An 18807-nucleotide genomic window follows, 5' to 3' on the forward strand; every position below is an offset into this window, starting at 1 on the left:
AGAGGTTTGGCAATTGTCAAGGCTATAAAGTTACCCATACATATAACTTGTAAATAAAAGGCTATTAAAATAATAATAACAATAAAAAGAGAATAAAAGTCATTTTCCAATTGATAAACAGTCAAAGGACATGAACAGACAATTTCCTGATGAAGAAATTAAAGCCATTTCTAGTCAAAAGAAAAAATGATCTAAATGATCAATTAGAGAAATGCAAATTAAGATAACTCTAAGGTACCACTACACAACTCTCAGACTGGCTAAAATGACAGGAAAAGAAAATGACTGGAGAAAATGTTGGAGATGTGGGAAAATTGGAACACTAATGCATTGTTGGTGGAACTGTTAAATGATTCAATGGTTCAGGAGAACAATTTGGAACTATGCCTAAGAGTTATAAAATATGTCTACCCTTTGATCCAGCAGTGCCCTACTATATATAGTCTGTATTCCAAAGAGATCATAAAAGAGGGAAAAGGACTCATATGTGAAAAAAATGTGTATAGTGCTTATAGTTTATATATATTATATATTACATAGTTATATATATTATATAGTTTATAATACTATATATTATAGTGTTTTTGTAGTGAGGAGGAATTGGAAATTGAGTGGAATGGCTGAGTAAGTTCTGGAATATGAATGTAATGGAATATTACTCTTCTCTAAGAAATGATGAGCAGGCTGATTTCAGAATGGCCTGGAAAAACTTAGAATTGATGCTGAGTGAAATGAGCAGAACCAAGAGAACTTTGTACCCAGTAACAGGAGATAATATCATGATCATCTGTGATAGATTTGGTTCTTCTCAACAATGAGGAGATTCAAGGCAATTCCAATAGATTTGGAATGGAAAATGCTATCTGAATCCAAAGAGAACCATGGAGATTGAATATGGATCAAAGCATAGTATTTTTACCTTTTGTTTGTTTTGGCTTTTTCATGGTTCTTTTCCCCTTTTGGTCTGATTTTTCTTGCACAACATGAGAAATAGAGAAATATATTTAAAAGAAGTGCATACTTTTAACCTATATCAGATTATTTGGTGTCTTGGGGGTAAGGGAGGGAGGGAAGAAGAAAAATTTGGAACACAAAGTTTTACTAAAATATACATTGAATATTCTGTGTCTAACTGTGGGTAATCAGATTCATATGAACTCTGGAGGCTCTATCACAAATCAACTCAAGTATAAATAGCACTTTCTTATATGTGTGGCACACCATGCTGGGTAATTCAAGGCCAGTATTTCCCCATCTCATATCAATTCCAAAATTTTTCAGAGATATCTTGTTAGTATCTTTCTATCTTTTCTTCTGATCTCCATGTGAGTGCTTGCCTTGTAAGTTATCTATAAAAGTCTTTAAGATAAACATACATTTGGCATTCAAACAAAGTGGCCTGTTGGTGTTTCTTTTTCCAAAACACAGCCAGGTGATAAAAGAGTTCAGATCTTTTATTGTGTCCTTCAATATAGCCCGGTTAGCTCAGAGACCTATTCCTCCGCTTGGTTCCAAGAGCTCCCTTCAAATGTCTCCAAATCCAAAGGTTTCCTCAAAGATAGGGCTTGTAGGCTTTCTTGCAGAGTGCTCCTCTCCGACTCCTGGGAATGCTCCCAAGAAAACTCTTTTCGAGTGGCTTACTGGAGCTATATTTATGCTACTTCTCCGAGAGTGGGATTGTGGGATATCTCCCAGCATGCTCTTTGGCCCTAAGGGAGGTGTGAATTCAGATATCTCTTTCTAAACCTTGAATTCTCCCAAACGTGTGAACTCCATTGAGTACTTAGATACTTATGAGCTCTCTAAAGGTGTGAACACAAGCACTGTTTCCATCAGTTGTACTTAGTACTTTGTTTCAAGTTCTGGCCCAAAATATCTCCTTCTAAGATCAAATCAATCATACAGAACCATGCTAAATTAGATAATTATTGTCTCTATCAACTCTAATGACTTAACACTTTGTAAAGATTGCAACAGTGGCCAGTCCATGAGTTGTGCTCTCTATAACAGAGTTTGATTATTTGGCAGTTTAGCTCAAGAAAGAATTTCAGTGAACAATACCATATCTTAATAGGTGATCTTCAGAATCTTCCTAAAATAATTAAAATGGAAACAATTCAATTCCTGGCATAGCACTTGTAAACTATTCAGGTTTCACAAGGATACAACAATGAGGTCAGCATACCTCCATAGACCTTCAATTTGGTAGGCAGCCCAATACCTCTTTTTCCTCGTTCTTTCCTTCAAACCATTTCAAGCACTTTGCTAATTCTGGTTAATGCATTCATCAAACTCAGCATCTATGTGTATAGCACTGGAAAGTACACTGCCAAGATAAATGAATTTATCCACATAATTCAAAATTTCTCAAACCGCTGTAATTAATGGTTCCAAATATGGACAGTGTAGTATTGATTAGTGGAGAGCCTGCTTTATAAAGTTGTTAGGCCAAAGTAGTGCAAGCAGTAAAGAAACAATCCATTCTTTGTTATACCCTCAGGTTCAGGTTATATTCAGTGCACAATCATCTGCAAACTAAAAATCATGCACTAACTCTCCCTCCACTCTGGTGTTGGTTTGTTGCCTTTTGAAGTTAAATAATTTACCATCAGTGCAGTAATAGACCTTGATGCCATTTTTGCCTTGATTGAAAACATCTGACAACATTGCTGAACAATGATTAAAAAGCATGGGACCAAGCACAGAGATTGAATTCACTCCACTGGTGATTGCTTTCAGAATATTGTCCGTTACCCAGAACCCAGGCAAGCATGCCATCATGAAATTGACATACAATACTTATGAATTTCTCTAGGCAATCAAATTTTGCCAAAGTTTTCCACAAGCCCTCACAGATAAGTATCAAAAGCTTTCATTAGATTAACAAACATTGTGTACAGACTTCTGTTCTGTTCCAGCATTTCTCCTGGAGTTGTCGAGCAGCAAACACCACATCAACTATTCCTTAGCCTTGGCTCTCAGATTAAATGACTATCTTCCAGGATAAAGATCAGTACACTAAAAAGGACCCTTATAAGAATTTCTTGCCAGCAATGAATAAAATAAACACCCCTGTGATTGCCACAGAATGATTGGTTTCCCTTTCTTTTATAGAGGTAGACAATGGAGGCATCCTTGAACTCTAGGTAATAAGTTTCTCTTGACATATGCCTAAGAAAATTTCTATCAGTCTTTGTAAAAGCACCAGACCCTGTGCCTTGTAAATTTCGGCTGAAATAGATTCAGCACCCAGAATCTGATACATGAGAGGAGCCTCATGTCATTCAAAACTTATTCATTTGAAAATATGACTAGATAGCAATCATCAAAACCATTTGATACTAGCTAAGAAATAGAATAGTTGATCAGTGGAATAGATTAGGATCACAAGACACATTGACTAGTCAATGACCCAAAGACTCCAACTTCTGGGATAAGAACTCACTATTTGATAAAAATTGCTTGGAAAATTGTAAAATAGTATGGCAGACGCTATGTATTGATCAACACCTTACGCTGTACACCAAAACAAGATAGAAATAGGTCCATGATTTATACATAAAATATATGTACTATAAGCAAATTAGGAGAACAAGGGATAGTCTACCTCTTAGATCTATGGGAGAAGGAAGAAATTTATGGCCAAAGGAGAACTAAAGAACACTATGAAATGCAAAATGAATAATTTGTATTATATTGAAAGGTTTTGTTCAAAGAAAATTATGCAGACAAAATCAGAAGGAAACAGAAAACTGGTAAAAAATTTTCACATCCATGTGTTCTGAAAAAGGCCTCATTTCTAAAAGATATAGAGAATTGACTCAAATTCATAAGAACATAAGCCATTCTCGACTTGATAAGTGGTCAAAGGATATGAACAGACAATTTTCAGATGAAAAAATAAAAGCCATTTCTAGTCATATGGAAAATGCTTTATGTCATTATTGATCAGAGAAATGCAAATTAAGACAACTCTGAGATACCACCACACACCTCTCAAATTGGCTAAAACGACAGGAAAAGATAATGTTGAATGTTGGAAAGGATGTGGAAAAACTGGGACACTAATTCATTGTTAGTGGAGTGGTGAACTGATCAAATCATTCTGGACAGCAATATGAAATTATGCCCAAAGGGCTATCAAACTGTACATACCCTTTGATCCAGCAATGTTTCTGAGTCTGTATCCCAAAAAAGATCATAAAAAAGGGAAAAGAACCCACATATACAAAATGTTTGTTGCAGCAGCCCTTTTTGTTGTGGCAAGGAGTTGGAAGTGGCTGCTTTTCAACTGGGAAATAGCTGAATAAGTTATGGTATATGAATGTTATGTAATATTATTATTCCATAAGAAATGATCACACTGATTTTAGAGAAGTCTAAAGAGACTTACATGAACTGATACTAAGTGAAGTAAATAGAACCAAGAGAACATTGTACATAGCAATAACAAGATTATGCGATGATTAACCCTGATGGATGTGTTTCTTTTCAACAATGAGGTGATTCAGGCCAATTCCAATAAATGTGTGAGATTCATCTGCTTCCAGAAAGAGGACTATGGTGACTGACTGTGGATTACAACATATTGCTTTCACCTTTTTTGTTGTTTGCTTGCTTTTTTTTTCTTTCTCTTTTTTTCCTTTTTGATCTAACTTTTCTTATGCAACATGATAAATGTGGAAATATGTATAGAAGAATTGTACATATTTAATATATATTGGATTATATTGCTGTCTAGGGAAGAGGATGAGGGGAAGGAAAAGGAAATTTGGAACAAAAGGTTTTGCAAGGGGGAAACTGAAAACTATCTTCGCATATATTTTTGAAAATAAAAAGTTATTATTACTTAGAAAGTTTGGTTAGAGAAGGACTGAATTCAACCTTAGGAAAACATTCAATGACCTCAGCATTGATTGATGATGCTCTGAGAACACCATGAAAGTGTTCAGTCCATCTCCCTAGGATCACATTTCTACTACTAATCAATGTGGTTCCATCAGAGCTGAATAGTTGAGTTGTATCATAGATCCTTGGCCCATAAATAGCATTCAGGGCATTATAAAAGTGCTTTGAATTGTTTACTATTGGCATAAAACTGTTTTTTCTGCCTTCTTACTGAGTCAAGAATTCAAAGCTTTACTTTTGATGGAGTTAAATGCTGCCTTCTTACAGACAAACTATCCTACAGTAAACTCTGTGGAGCTCTCATTCTTCATCAAGGAACTTCTTAATTTCCCCATCATTTTAGCCAAATCAATCTTGTTGTTTGTAAGTGTTCTGACCCAGATAAATAAATGCAGAGTTGTATACCAAATCTCTGAAAGCTGCCCACTTCTATTCTGTTACACTGTTGCCAACTGTGTGGTGACTCAGTTTGCCCTTGAAGTTATCAAGGAACTATCTCCCACAGGGAGAAGCATTCTAATTTGTTGGCTTTTAGTTTTTTTGGTAGTATTTTGTCATGGGGCCATTGCTTTTGTTGAATGCCAAGTATTTAGCTTGGAGAGGACAAGTTCATGATCTCTCTAGTATGCTGGACCATACACAGCCTTGCATCTTATTTCTAGTATCTTCTCCTTATAATAACAATATATTAAATGCCAATGTTTCCTGTGAGGGTGCATCCAGCTTGTATTGCATTTAGGTAAATGGAAGACAGTGGCAAGGTCATAAGTGACTACTATTATTGCAGCTTCTGACACCATTCCTTCTAAGGATTCCCCAACTCATCTAGTAGTCTGTACATACTCTTGCATTAAAGTAACTTAGACTTTTAAATTTATTCTTCTTTGGCACATTGATGAAGAGGGTCTCCATGTCTCAAAAAAAATTTTTTTGACCTCATCAAGGTTCATCATGGTGGGAACATACACAATGATGAAGGCAACATAGCACCTTCCTGCAAGTAACAATCATAATGCATAAGACTGTTATTTGTTCCTTTGAGGAGGCATACAAGCTTGCTAAATAGGTTATTTTTTATTATAAAACCTACACCAACTTCATGGAGCTTCTTTTCACTGCAGCCACTTCAGAAAAACATGTGAGCAACTCCAATTTTGGTAAGCTGGGTTTCAATAACATTTCAGTGTTACTTCACCAGAGTGAAATTTGGATGTGGTATCTGCTGAGTTCTTTTGCATAAGAGCAGTTTGTCTTTCAAACTGGATTATGTATTGTATAAAAGCATGCACATTCCATGTGCCAATGTTAAATGGAATCACCTTTGCAAAAGTTATTGTAATTTCTTGGTCAAGAATTGTAAAAGGTTCTACAAATTTCCTCCATAACCAAGATAGAACATTATCTCAAAGTAAAACATAGAGCAACAAAAATAAATTTATGGTAAAGCAGTTTTCTGCTTAAGACAACTTGAGAGGAACTCAGGAGAGATCTACCCTTCAGGAATAGAGGTTTGGCCTGAATAAAGTGAAAATATCTCCAGGCAGACTCTGCTAAATCAACAAAATCAAGCCCTGGAAGCATCTGAGTCAGAAGGCTAACTCAGCTTCAGAAATATTTATTTTATGCATTGTGTAGGAGTAGAACAGCTGAATAGAAAAAAACTGCATATCTCATTGCAGTCATGAGATGCCAGCCCCAGCTGTGCTAACCAGACATAATTCCAAGGTATGACACTGGTGAGAAGGAGGGTAGCACAGATCTGGTGATTACGGTAGCAGAGGGACAGATCCTGCTGGCTATAGTCACTTGCGAGAGAGCAAAGTCCCTAGTTTCATTTCCAAGATAGAGTGAGAGTTTCCAGCCTGGGAAGAAAAGACTGCAAAGAGCAAGAATATTTGTGGGACAGGATGGCAGGGGCCCTAGCTATGATTTAGAGATGGAGAGGAGTGTCTGAGGTTGCTGTAGAACTCAAAAATTAACAATAAGGACCTGAGATGTGGGACACATTCCCCATACCTTGAGACTAGAACCTTATTACAATAAGCTGCTAAAAATAAAACAAAATGAAAAATAAAAATGAGTAAACACAGGAGAAAGAACCTAACAATAACAAAAACTGTTATGGGGATTAGGAAAGATCTGACTTCAGGCTCCAAAGAAGATAGTGAAGTTTAAAAGGCCAATCCTACTTCAAAGAGAAATATCAAATTATCCTAAGCCCAAAAAGAGTTCTCAGGAACTTAAAAAGGACTTCAAAAATCAAATAAGTAAGACTGAGGAAAAATTAGGGGAAAATTAGAACTTCCAAGGAAATCAAGAAAATTGTGAAAAGAAAGTCAACCAATTAAAAAAAAAAAGTAAAACTTTTAGAATGAAAATAACTCCCTGAAAATTAGAATTGGGCAAGACAAGCTAATAACATTGTAACACACCAAGAAATAATAAAACAATTGATCCGGAAATCAGATCAAGAAAACATTGGATTATCTTAAAGTTATAATCAAAAAAAGAATCTTAAGACGAATTTGTTAAGGAAATTTATCTAAGAAAATCTAAACTAAGAAAGCAAAGTAGAAACGGAAAAAGTCCACCAGAAATTCCAGGAGGAAAACTTATAGAAATATCATATGCAAGTTTCAAAGATCCCAGGAGTAACTATTACAAGCAAAGAGGAAAAAAAAAATTTAAATACTGTGAATCTACATTCAGGATCACATAAGATCTAGCAGCTTCTATATTAAAAAACCATAGGTCCTACAACATTATATTCTGAAGAGCAAAAGAGCTACAATTGCCATCAAGAATAGCTTACCCAGAAAAACTGAGTATAATCTTGAATTATAAAAAAGACAGATACTTTTAGTGAACTGACTTTCAGGTTTTTGAGACAAAAAGACTCAATGGAAAATTCAACATACAAAATTCAAGAGAAACAGGGCAAACAAGACCAATTAAAGACTCAACAAGGTCAAACTGTTTACCTCTTAAATGTAAAAATGTTTACTCCCCGCCCCCCCCCCCCTCCAAGTTACTGAAGAGTTTGAGACCCCTCAGTTACCCTCAACTTGGTTTAGCTTATTTGCTTAAACTAGTGAGGGATAGCTGTGTATGCTACAGTTTCTTGGAGTCACAGATGGGAGTTGGGAGAATCAGATACATACGAAAGCAGAAAGCAGTCCTTTTCAGGCAGCTCTCATACCAGAGGTACTAGTCTTCCCTGAGCACCCTATACTTCAGACTAGTAAAATTATAATGGTGGAAAATTTCAATTTAATTCATTTAAACCATGATAAATGAAAACAAACAAAACAAACAAAAAGCAAGAAAAAAGGTAAGGTGTTGAATAGAATTTCAGAAAAGTTAGAAGTGACAGACTTCAGAAAATTTATGAAAATTAATAAAACTAGTCATATTTTTCAGTTTTTTATAGTACTTTTGCAAAAATTGACCATGAATTAGGAAACCTTGTAACAAATGCCAAGAATCAAAAATACTAAACACATTTTTTTTTATGAATCACAATTCAACAAAAATCATACTAAAAAAAAATGGACTCAGAAGCAAAAATTAAAAATTACTGAAATCAAAATAAATCCAAAAGAATGGATAGATCAAAGAACAACAACAAAAAAAAAAAACCCTGAAAATTTCATTAAATATAAGGGCAACAAATAAGATAACATGCTAAAAATTTCAGAGATGCTACCAAAATAACCTTTAGGGGGAATGTATGTATAAATGTGTATGCACATCTATGAATGTGTTTACATGTATAGATATAAAACATTATTGAATAAAAGATCAACATATTGCAAGACTAAAGTAAAAACTAAAAATTTAAAAAAATTATAAAAAAATAATAAATTTTTAAAATCCCAATTAAGAACCTAAGAAAAAATATTGAAAATTAGAGATTAAAAAAATTGAAAACAAAACTAAAAAAGAAGTTATAAATAAAACTAGTTTACTGGGAATACGACAAGCACAATGCAAAAAAATCACGAAGATATGTGCTTTTTTAAAAGAAAATCAAATTGCCTATGTCTAAAATAAAGTGACTAAGCAACCACTGAAATAACAAAAATTATTAGAAGATATTTTATTACATCAAAAACTATTTCAATATGCCAAAAACTTACAATCTAAATGAATTACATATTTATAAAAATTAAAATGCTCAAATTAACATGAGGACTTAAATAGATTATCTTCAGAAAAAGTATTAAGCAATATAAAAATGAGTTATTCAGAAAAAAAATCATTAGAAATAGATAGAATCACAAGCAAACTATCAGATTTTTGAAAAACAATTAGTTTTAATACTATAAAAGTTTAACTTCCTTCACATATTAGCCAGCACTTCCATTATTTGAAGACAGTTATAGTATGTAATAATACTTTCCTAAAATATGGAGTCTAAAAACAATTTTAATAATCCAGAAGTGGTCTGACCAAGACAGAGAACAGTGAAACAATCACCTCCCCAACCCTGGACACTAATTCTTCTCTTAATGTAGCCTAAGATTGAAGTTGCTTTCTTGGTTTCACATCAGTCTCAGGTCATACTCACAGCTTTTAGTACATATCACTAAGATCACATCTTTTTCAGGAAAAATGTTGTGGAAAAATACCTACCCAATTTTATATTTGCGAAGTTGATATCTGGAACCCAAATGTAAAATTCTATAACTTATCTCTATTAAAATGTCTTCTTATACTGTATTTAGTATTCTACATTATCAAGATATTTTTGAATACTAGATATTAACTTGCATAGTAAAATCCTGAAAGATGTTAGTTACCCATCACAGCTTTGTGACATCTAGAAATTTGATAGACATGCCATCTCTTTCATTATTCATTATCAGTGACAAAAATGTTAATCAATATAGGACAATCATATAACCTTTTCTGTTGGAAATCTTCTAAAATGACGTAAATAAATAGTTAGCCAGATATATATCATGACAGACTTTTGGATTGTTTGGATCCAGGCATTCAAGTAATTCAGAATTTGCCTGAGGACATAATCATTTCTCCATTTTTATTCAGATGAATCACCACATTTGAAAAATATTTTGTTAAAATCTAGGTAAACTATACCCACAGGGTTTATCTGATGTGCCATTCTCATATCCTTGTTACTTGTTTTACACTCTGGGTAAAAGGAATTATTTCTCTCTTTTATTAAAAGCCATGGTTTTCCCTTATTTCCTCATTCAGAAACCAATTCCCCATAGCTTAGTCAGTCAGTCTTCCAAAGGGCATTGCTGATGGATGATTGTCCAAATCCTCAGGATACATATTTTTTGATCTTTGGTGGGACCCCAACTAGAAGATCTAACTAAGAATCTTATCTACATGGCACTCTCACCCCATCATTGTTCATTGACTGGGTAGACATGAATGCTTTTGTATAAACAGGTTCAGTTACCTGAACCTCCTCATGTCCTCAGCAAGAAGAGCTGAAGCCTTCAACCCACCTTTCTCCACCTCATCCCTAATTGTTAACAATCAAAAGCTTATTTTTACTCTCAGGTACATTCTTTTCCCAAAGTTTTTTGAGCATTCAATGTTAACCAAGGTTCATCTTTGATTTCCAGAGTACCACTGACTTCATTTTATTAAATATTTGCTAACTTATTAATTACTCAGAAACTGTCTCTGGGAAAACTTCATTTGTCAAATGGAACAAGGCACAACCCCTCCAAATGTCAGTTTTCTAATCTGTAAAATGGAGATAACAATTACACAACCTGTCTCACAGAACTGTGATGAAAACACTTTGTAAATTCTGAGGGATTATACAAACATAAGTCATTAGTGCTCACATTCACACTACATAGAAGACATAAATGTTTCATGTTTGACAGCTTTATTTCCAGTAGAAAAGTAAGCTAATACCTATTATTCAACTTTTTCTTTTTAATCCCAGGGAATTTTACTAAGATGCCTCCTTTGAAAAATAAAGTAGTAGGTGTAGCTAATGCAGTAGATAATGCACTGGCCCTGGAGTCCAGAGGACCCGAGTTCAAATCCAGCCTCTGAAACTTAATACTTTTACTAGATGGGTGACCCTGGGAAAATCACTTAAACCCAATGGTCCTCAGGGGGAAAACAAAAGGCAAGATGAAACAGAGATAAAGAAATAATTTCAATGATATTCTATTAAAAATTCCAAAAGTTATTTTTTATTGTTATATTTATAAGACCAACTAACCTCAGGATGATTTCGAGGGGGTAAGCGTTCTCTTGGAAGTCTTTCGTAATCATAGCGTCCTTCAGACCATATATCATCTCTTCTATATGCCACTAAAGAATAAAGAATAAAAAAGAAGCACTAAATCATAACTGAATATTTATTAGAATAAACTACTTAAGAACCTCCTTAACCTATCAAAGTTCTCTACAGTATGACTCTTAACTTACCTTTCCAATTTTTATACTACAATCCCTTTACACACTTGATGATTCAGACTATTTAACCATAGTTCTGCATAGCCCTATCCCATTTTTGTAAATGTGCTTACCAATGAAATATGCTTCATACACCCATCTGACTAAGTTACTTGAATCTTCCCCAACTTTAAAGGTCCAGATATATTGCTACCACTACCAATAAAACTTTAAGCCCTCCACAAATTAATGCACAATCACCATTTTATTCTATATTATGATTATTTGTATATTTGCCTTCTTTCCTTTGCTAAATTGTAAACTGAAAGAAATCATTTCCTAGTTACCCATTTATTTTACTTCCTCATTTCCCCAAATCACAAGTCAGTGCAGTCTTACACAGGGTATATGTTTATACTATATTGGATGGAACAGAAGGTATGTTCCCCCCCCAAAAAAAAAAAATTGTTTAGCATAAGTAAAACTGAAGTGAATCTATGATCAGAATTATTTATTAATGTATATATATATATAAATATGTATGTTTGCTTTCCAAGAGATACTGTGCTAGGGGTATGAGATATTGAAAAGATAGTATATATTTGATCAAAAAAAATTTTTTTATTTGTTGAATCAAATTGCAAGAATGAAAAAATAAGTAAAAAACAAATGATTTCTCTTCCTACTCTGTAGTAGGAATCTTCTAGAAAATGGAAAGGAAAAAGAGTAGTCCTTGGATAAAAAAGTAAATTTCTTTAAAACTAAGATTAGTCAAATAGCTTGCCTTCTCCATCCAAAAATATTTAAACTTCCCCCAAAATAACTTTATAAATTTTCAAGAAGCTGGAAGAGTATGAAAACATTTATGCTATAACTTTTTAAAGTAATAAATAAAATTTAAAATAATCCTAAAGTCCTGGACAAAATACTAATTTTATATGACTAAAAATACTAATGTTAAAAATGAACTTTGCTAATTTGTCACCCTTCCCCTCCAAATTAAGAGCACTTACTTGTATCTTTTCAGGAATCAACAAATTCCTAGGGAGAGAAAAAGTATAGATTTAAACAGTTGCTTCTATACAAAGACTTAAACAATTAATGTAATTAAATAAAAGCCACAAGCCACAAAAAAACACATTGCTTTAAACTCCACAGCATTAAAAATATGACAAGATTCAGATCCTAGAAGGCCAATTATAATGAATGAGTGAAAAATAAATTTACTGAAATTAATAAAAGTTATAGAATTTAGGGACACATTAAAAAATTTCAACTATATTAAATATTTTCCTTGTTATCAAAAGTAAATGGCATCTTAAATATACAGCTTCAAATAAGTCTTGCTTTATATTTACAGTCACTAATCACCAAACATATTCAAAACAAAAAAAAATGATCCCATGGCAATATTACAAAATTAACCAATTAACTTCACATCTCGATCACCTTTATATTTTAAATATAGAATTGTCCTTAACAGACAAATTATTTCATTATAAATTTCCTTTCAACAGTCAATAGTCAATAAACATTTATTAAGCACCTACTACATGCAAGGCAGTGCAGCTAGCACTAGGGATACAAATATTAAAAAAGAAAAACAGTCTGCACCTCAAAGAACTAATGATCTCTTTGGAGAGGAGACAAAACTCAAAAGGAAACAAAGGGGAGAGTGGAGAATGTACTCACTGCAGGAATATGGTAGAGAAGCCAATCAGAGATGATTAACAAACTAAAAATGGCCACATAAAAATATGTTCCATACAACTAATACTAAGAAAAAAGGGAAATGGGAAAAAAACTCAATGTTAAAAACAACAACAACAACAAGCTTTTACCACATAACCATATAACAAAGATGATAAAAATAAAGAAAAATCAATGTTAGAAGACCTGTGGCAAGAGTAAGCACAACAATGAATGTGGAAATATATTTAGAAAAATGTTTAAATTATATCAGATTGCTTGTAGTCTTGGGGAGAGGGGAAGACGGGAGAAAAATTTGGAACATGAGGTTTTGTAAAAGTGAATATTGAAAACTATCTTAACATATATTTGGAAAAATAAAATACTATTTTTAAATATTAATACTAATTAAAAATTATATTTTATTACTTTTTTTTTTAAAAAAGAGTAAATATACTGATATATCAAGATAAAGCCGTGAAGTGATCCAACTATTCTAGGTTTCTATGTGGAATTAAATTAAATTAAACACTCCCAAGGAATTCAACAAAAGAAACAAAGAAACAAAGACCCAACAAAACATTTATAAATGTAGCAAAAAAAGTTTAAGTTTCACATCAAGAAAAAAATGGCTGAAAATATTATGGCAAATGAATATAGCATATCATGTAATGAACAATAATAATTTAAGAAAAAAAGAAAGGTGAAATAAGCAAACAAAAGAAAAATTTACCCAATGACTACAATCATAACAAATCACAGAAACTCAAAATTTAAGAGTTGGCAAAGTGGATATCTAGTCTAACCCATGTATTTTTGTCATTGTTCAGTCATTTGATCTATCCAGCTGTTTGTGACCCCATGAATCCAGCACACTGAACTCTTCTTTTTTTTTTAAATTTTTTTATTATAGTAACTTTTTATTGACAGAACCCATGTCAGGGTAAATTTTTTACAACATTATCCCTTGCACTCATTTCTGTTCCGATTTTTCCCTCCCACCCTCCACCCCCTCCCCTAGATGGCAAGCAGTCCTATATATGTTGAATATGTCGTAGTATATCCTAGATACAATGTATGTGTGCAGATCCAAACAGTTTTCTTGTTGCACAGGGAGAATTGGATTCAGAAGGTAAAAATAACCTGGGAAGAAAAACAAAAATGCAAACAGTTTACATTCATTTCCCAGTGTTTTTTCTTTAGGTGTAGCTGCTTCTGTCTATCATTGATCAATTGAAACTGAATTAGGTCTCTTTGTCAAAGAAATCCACTTCCATCACATTACATCTTCATATAGTATCGTTGTTGACGTATATAATGATCTCTTGGTTCTGCTCATTTCACTTAGCATCAGTTCATGTAATTCTCTCCAAGCCTCTCTGTATTCATCCTGCTGGTCATTTCTTACAGAACAATAATATTCCATAACATTCATATACCACAATTTACCCAACCATTCTCCAATTGATGGGCATCCATTCATTTTCCAGTTTCTAGCCACTACAAACAGGGCTGCCACAAACATTTTGGCACATACTGGTCCCTTTCCCTTCTTTAGTATCTCCTTGGGGTATAAGCCCAGTAGAAACACTGCTGGATCAAAGGGTATGCATAGTTTAATAACTTTTGGGGCATAATTCCAGATTGCTCTCCAGAATGGTTGGATTCGTTCACAACTCCACCAACAATGTATCAGTGTCCCAGTTTTCCCGCATCCCCTCCAACAATCATTATTTTTTCCTGTCATCTTAGCCAATCTGACAGGTGTGTAGTGGTATCTCAGAGTTGCACACTGGACTCTTCTAAGCCACAGTGTTGAGACTGCATACCAGGGCATAAATCCCAAATTCCAAAAGAGAAACGAGGAGACCCCTGAATTAGTCCTGAGAGCAAGAACAAGTGCCATCTGGTAGCTCTGTGTCAAAAGCTGCAGAGAAATCAAGAATAATGAGAACTGGTTGGAAGTAATTGGATTCGACAACTAAGAGATCCTTGGTTACTCTAGAGAGAGCACTTTCAGGTCTTCTCCCTTTTTCCACTCTTTAATGTCTTTTCCTTTAATATAAGAGTCAACTTATACCTATCCCCTCTATCTATGTATTCTCCTAATGAAAGAAACAGGTCTTTAACAGTCACGAGAATCATCTTCCCATATAAGGATATAAATAGTTTAATCTTTAAATAATGTTTTGTTTTTTCTTTCCTGTTTATCTTTTTATGCTTTTCTTGTGTCTTGTATTTTGGATCAAATTTTCTGTTTAGTTCTGGTCTTTTGAATAGAAATCACTGAAAGTCCCCTACTTCACTGAAGATTCAACTCCTCCCCTTAAAAAATGATGCTCAGTCAAATTGGGCAGTTGATTCTTGGTTATAATCCAAGATCCTCTGCCCTCCAATCCTTTACTCTAGAAGGTGCCAAATCTTGGGTAATTCTGACTGTGATTCTTTGACATTGGAATTTTTTTTTCTGGAAGCCTATAGCATTTTTTCCTTGACCTTATAATTGTGGAGCTTTACAATAATATTTCTTAAGAATTTTCTTTGTTAGATCTCTTTCGGGAGGTGATCAATGGATTCTTTCAATGACTATTTTACTCTCTGATTCTAGTATATGTTGGCAATTTTCTTTGATGATTTTTTTAAAGAATGCTGTCCAGACTCTTTTTTTTGGTCATGGCTTTCAGGTAGTAAATAATGTCTGTCTCTCCTGGACCTATTTTCCAGGTCAGTTGTTTTTCCAATGAGGTCCGTTACATTTGCTTTTATTTTTTATTCTTTGTAGTTTATTTGATTCTTGATGTCTCATAGTTATTAGATTCCATTAGCCTAGTGCTAGCTTTTAATGTGGTTTTCTTCAGTTAGCTTTTCTAACTCCTTTTCCATCTGATTAATTCTACTTTTAAAAGTGTTTTTTCAGTGGACTTTTTTTGCATTTGATCAACTGCATTTTTTTTTAAGGAACTGTTTTCCTTTTCTAAACTACATACCTCATTCCTTTCCCCAATTTTTCTTCCACCTCTTATTTGATTTTAAAAATCCTTTATGAAGTCTTCCAAGAAGTTTCTTTGTCCTTGAGCCCAATTCATATTCCCCTTCAACAATTCATAAGGGCACTTTGTTCTCTTCTGAGTTGGTGTTTTGGTCTTCCCTGTTACCATAGTAACTTTCTATGGCCAACATTCTTTTTTGTTTCTGGCTCATTTTCTTTATTTTCCCCCTACTTTGTGATTTTTTAAAGTTAAGCTCTGCTCATGGGGCACTAAAACAAGTTTCTTGTGCAGCTGTAACTTTTGACTTTGAGCACATGAGCCTCTTGTATTTGTTGTCTTGTCAAAGCATTCAGGGTAGCTGAAAAAATTGTTTCATACCATCTCTTTGCAGGCTATATCATTCCAAACTCTGTTTGGAGGCTTGGTTTCATGTGGTTTTCAAGGGGAAACTAGGAAAGCTCAAGCAGCTTCCTGGCTTTACTTCACCATCTTGGCTCCATCATTCCCCCTTCTATCCCTCTTTCTTAGTGGAAATCACCTCCCTTCCTCATTATTCAATAAACTCCAGTGGAGTTTCATCTTCTCTAGATCAAATACAAGAACCTCTGTTGGTGTTCAAATCCTTTATAAAACTAACCCTTCTTTCTTTCCCAACCCTGCCCCACTTTCCAGTTTTCTTATACCTTATTCCCCACCAGTCTTTGATCCAGTGACACTGGAATCCTTGTTGGGAACTATGAACAAAACATTCTATCCCTTAGCTCACTGTCAGAATATGTATGATTACTTATAAATTACAATGTACTCATCTCTCTATATAAAACACATTATAAGAAACTATGCCTTCTTTGTTGTTTTATTAATTTGATGATAAATTTGACTTATTTGAATTGTTTTGTTTTCCAAATACATGCAAAGACAGTTTTCAACATTTACATTTGCAAAACCTTGAGTTCCAAATTTTTCTCACTCTCTCCCTCCCCTACTCCTTCACCCCAAAACAGAAGCAATTCGATTAAACATATACATTATTTATTGAAGCAAGGCAAACATTCTATTCATCCCTGATTTGATATTCCATCAAAATCAGTGGCCTTTTGAAATTTCACTTCTACTCAAGCTTCCCAGAGCACTGAAGAATATTACTGAAAAATTTGAAACCATTTACTGAGGTTTTTCCCTTTGCTACTCCTCCACTTCTCACATCATTCAGAGATCTTCCTCCATGATATCTTCTTTCACTCCAGTCTGGGATGAAGAGATTGCCCTTCTCCTTCTCATAGGAAACATTTCTAGAGACTCACCCTTGATTCCATTTCTACCCAACTTTTCTAGCAAACTGTTTCTACTATCTTTCTCTTATCTCAAATCTCTCCTGTTCCTTCCCTATTACATACAAATGTGCTCATATCAAATACAGGAATAAATAGAAATATTAGGTAAACATGAATGAATAATGATAAAGGACTAAAAAATAAGAGGAAAAGAGAAGGAAAGAGAATAAGCATTTAGACAGAACATATCATGTGCAAGACAAAGTGCTAAATGACTTAGAAATCACAGGGGAAAAAAAGCATAATCTGGGGAGGAAATACAGAATTAGTAATTTTAACCATAAATGTGAACGGGATGAACTCTCCCATAAAGCAGAAGCGGATAGCAGACTGGATCAAAAGTCAGAACCCTACAATACCAATAAGACTCCCCAAAAACTATTTTAATGACCTAGAAAAAATAACAAAGCTCATATGGAAAAACAAAAGGTCACGAATTTCAAGGGAATTAATGAAAAAAAAAAAAAAATCAAATGAAGGTGACCTAGCTGTACCATATCTAAAATTATATTATAAAGCAGCAGTTACCAAAACCATTTGGTATTGGCTAAGAAAAAGACTAGTTGATCAGTGGAATAGGTTAGGTTCATAGGTTAGGTTCAAAGGACAAAACAGCCGATAATTTAAATAATCTAGTGTTTGACAAACCCAAAGACCCCACTTTTTGGGATAAGAACTTACTGTTTGAAAAAAATTGCTAGGAAAATTGGAAATTAGCATGGCAGAAACTAGGCATTGACCCGAACTTAACACCATACACCAAGATAAGGTCAAAATGGGTTCATGACCTAGGCATAAAGAATGAGATTATAAATAAATTTATATTTATAAATAGCATAGGATAGTTTACCTCTCAGACCTGTGGAAGAGGAAGAAACTTATGACCAAAGAAGAACTAGAGATCATTATTGATTACAAAATAGAAAAATTTAGTTATATCAAATTGAAAAGTTTTTGTACAAACAAAACTAATGCAGTCAAGATTAGAAAGGAAGCAATAAACTGTGAAAACATTTTTACAGCCAAAGGTTCTGATATAGGCCTCATCTCCAAAATATATAGAGAATTGATTCTAATTTATAAGAAATCAAGCCATTCTCCAATTGATAAATGGTCAAAGGATATGAACAAACAATTCTCAGATGAAGAAATTGAAACTTTCTAACCATATGAAAAGATGCTCCAAGTCATTATTAATCAGAGAAATGCAAATTAAGACAACTCTGAGATACCACTACACACCTGTCGGATTGGCTAGAATGGGAATAGATAATGCGGAATGTTGGAGGGGATGTGGGAAAACTGGGACACTGATACATTGTTGGTGGAATTGTGAATACATCCAGCCATTCTGGAGAGCAATTTGGAACTATGCTCAAAAAGTTATCAAATTGTGCATACCCTTTGACCCAGTAGTGTCACTACTGGGCTTATATCCCAAAGAGATTTTAAAGAAGGGAAAGGGGCCTGTATGTGCACGAATGCTTGGG

General features: G+C 33.8%; 1 protein-coding gene across 12 annotated transcripts in view; it reads right to left on the bottom strand.

Annotated features, from left to right (window-relative positions):
* Window positions 1-18807, bottom strand: part of PPHLN1 (periphilin 1) — a 188791-nt gene that overhangs the window by 160211 nt on the left and 9773 nt on the right. For 11 of the 12 annotated variants that reach the window (XR_002770414.2, XM_012550525.3, XM_012550528.3 and 8 more), the window contains exons 2-3: window positions 12318-12345; window positions 11129-11220 (exon numbers count right to left, since the gene is read on the bottom strand). Coding sequence is in view for 11 of the 12 variants with exons in the window: in XM_012550525.3 (XP_012405979.1) it covers window positions 11129-11220; window position 12318 (93 nt within the window). In the remaining variant the exon portion in view is untranslated. Of the gene's footprint in view, window positions 1-11128; window positions 11221-12317; window positions 12346-15980; window positions 16124-18807 lie in introns of those variants that run through there. The other variant, XM_031940567.1, reaches the window with a different exon arrangement.

This window comes from Sarcophilus harrisii, chromosome 5 (assembly GCF_902635505.1).
Source record: "Sarcophilus harrisii chromosome 5, mSarHar1.11, whole genome shotgun sequence".
NCBI classification, from domain to species: Eukaryota; Metazoa; Chordata; class Mammalia; order Dasyuromorphia; family Dasyuridae; genus Sarcophilus; species Sarcophilus harrisii.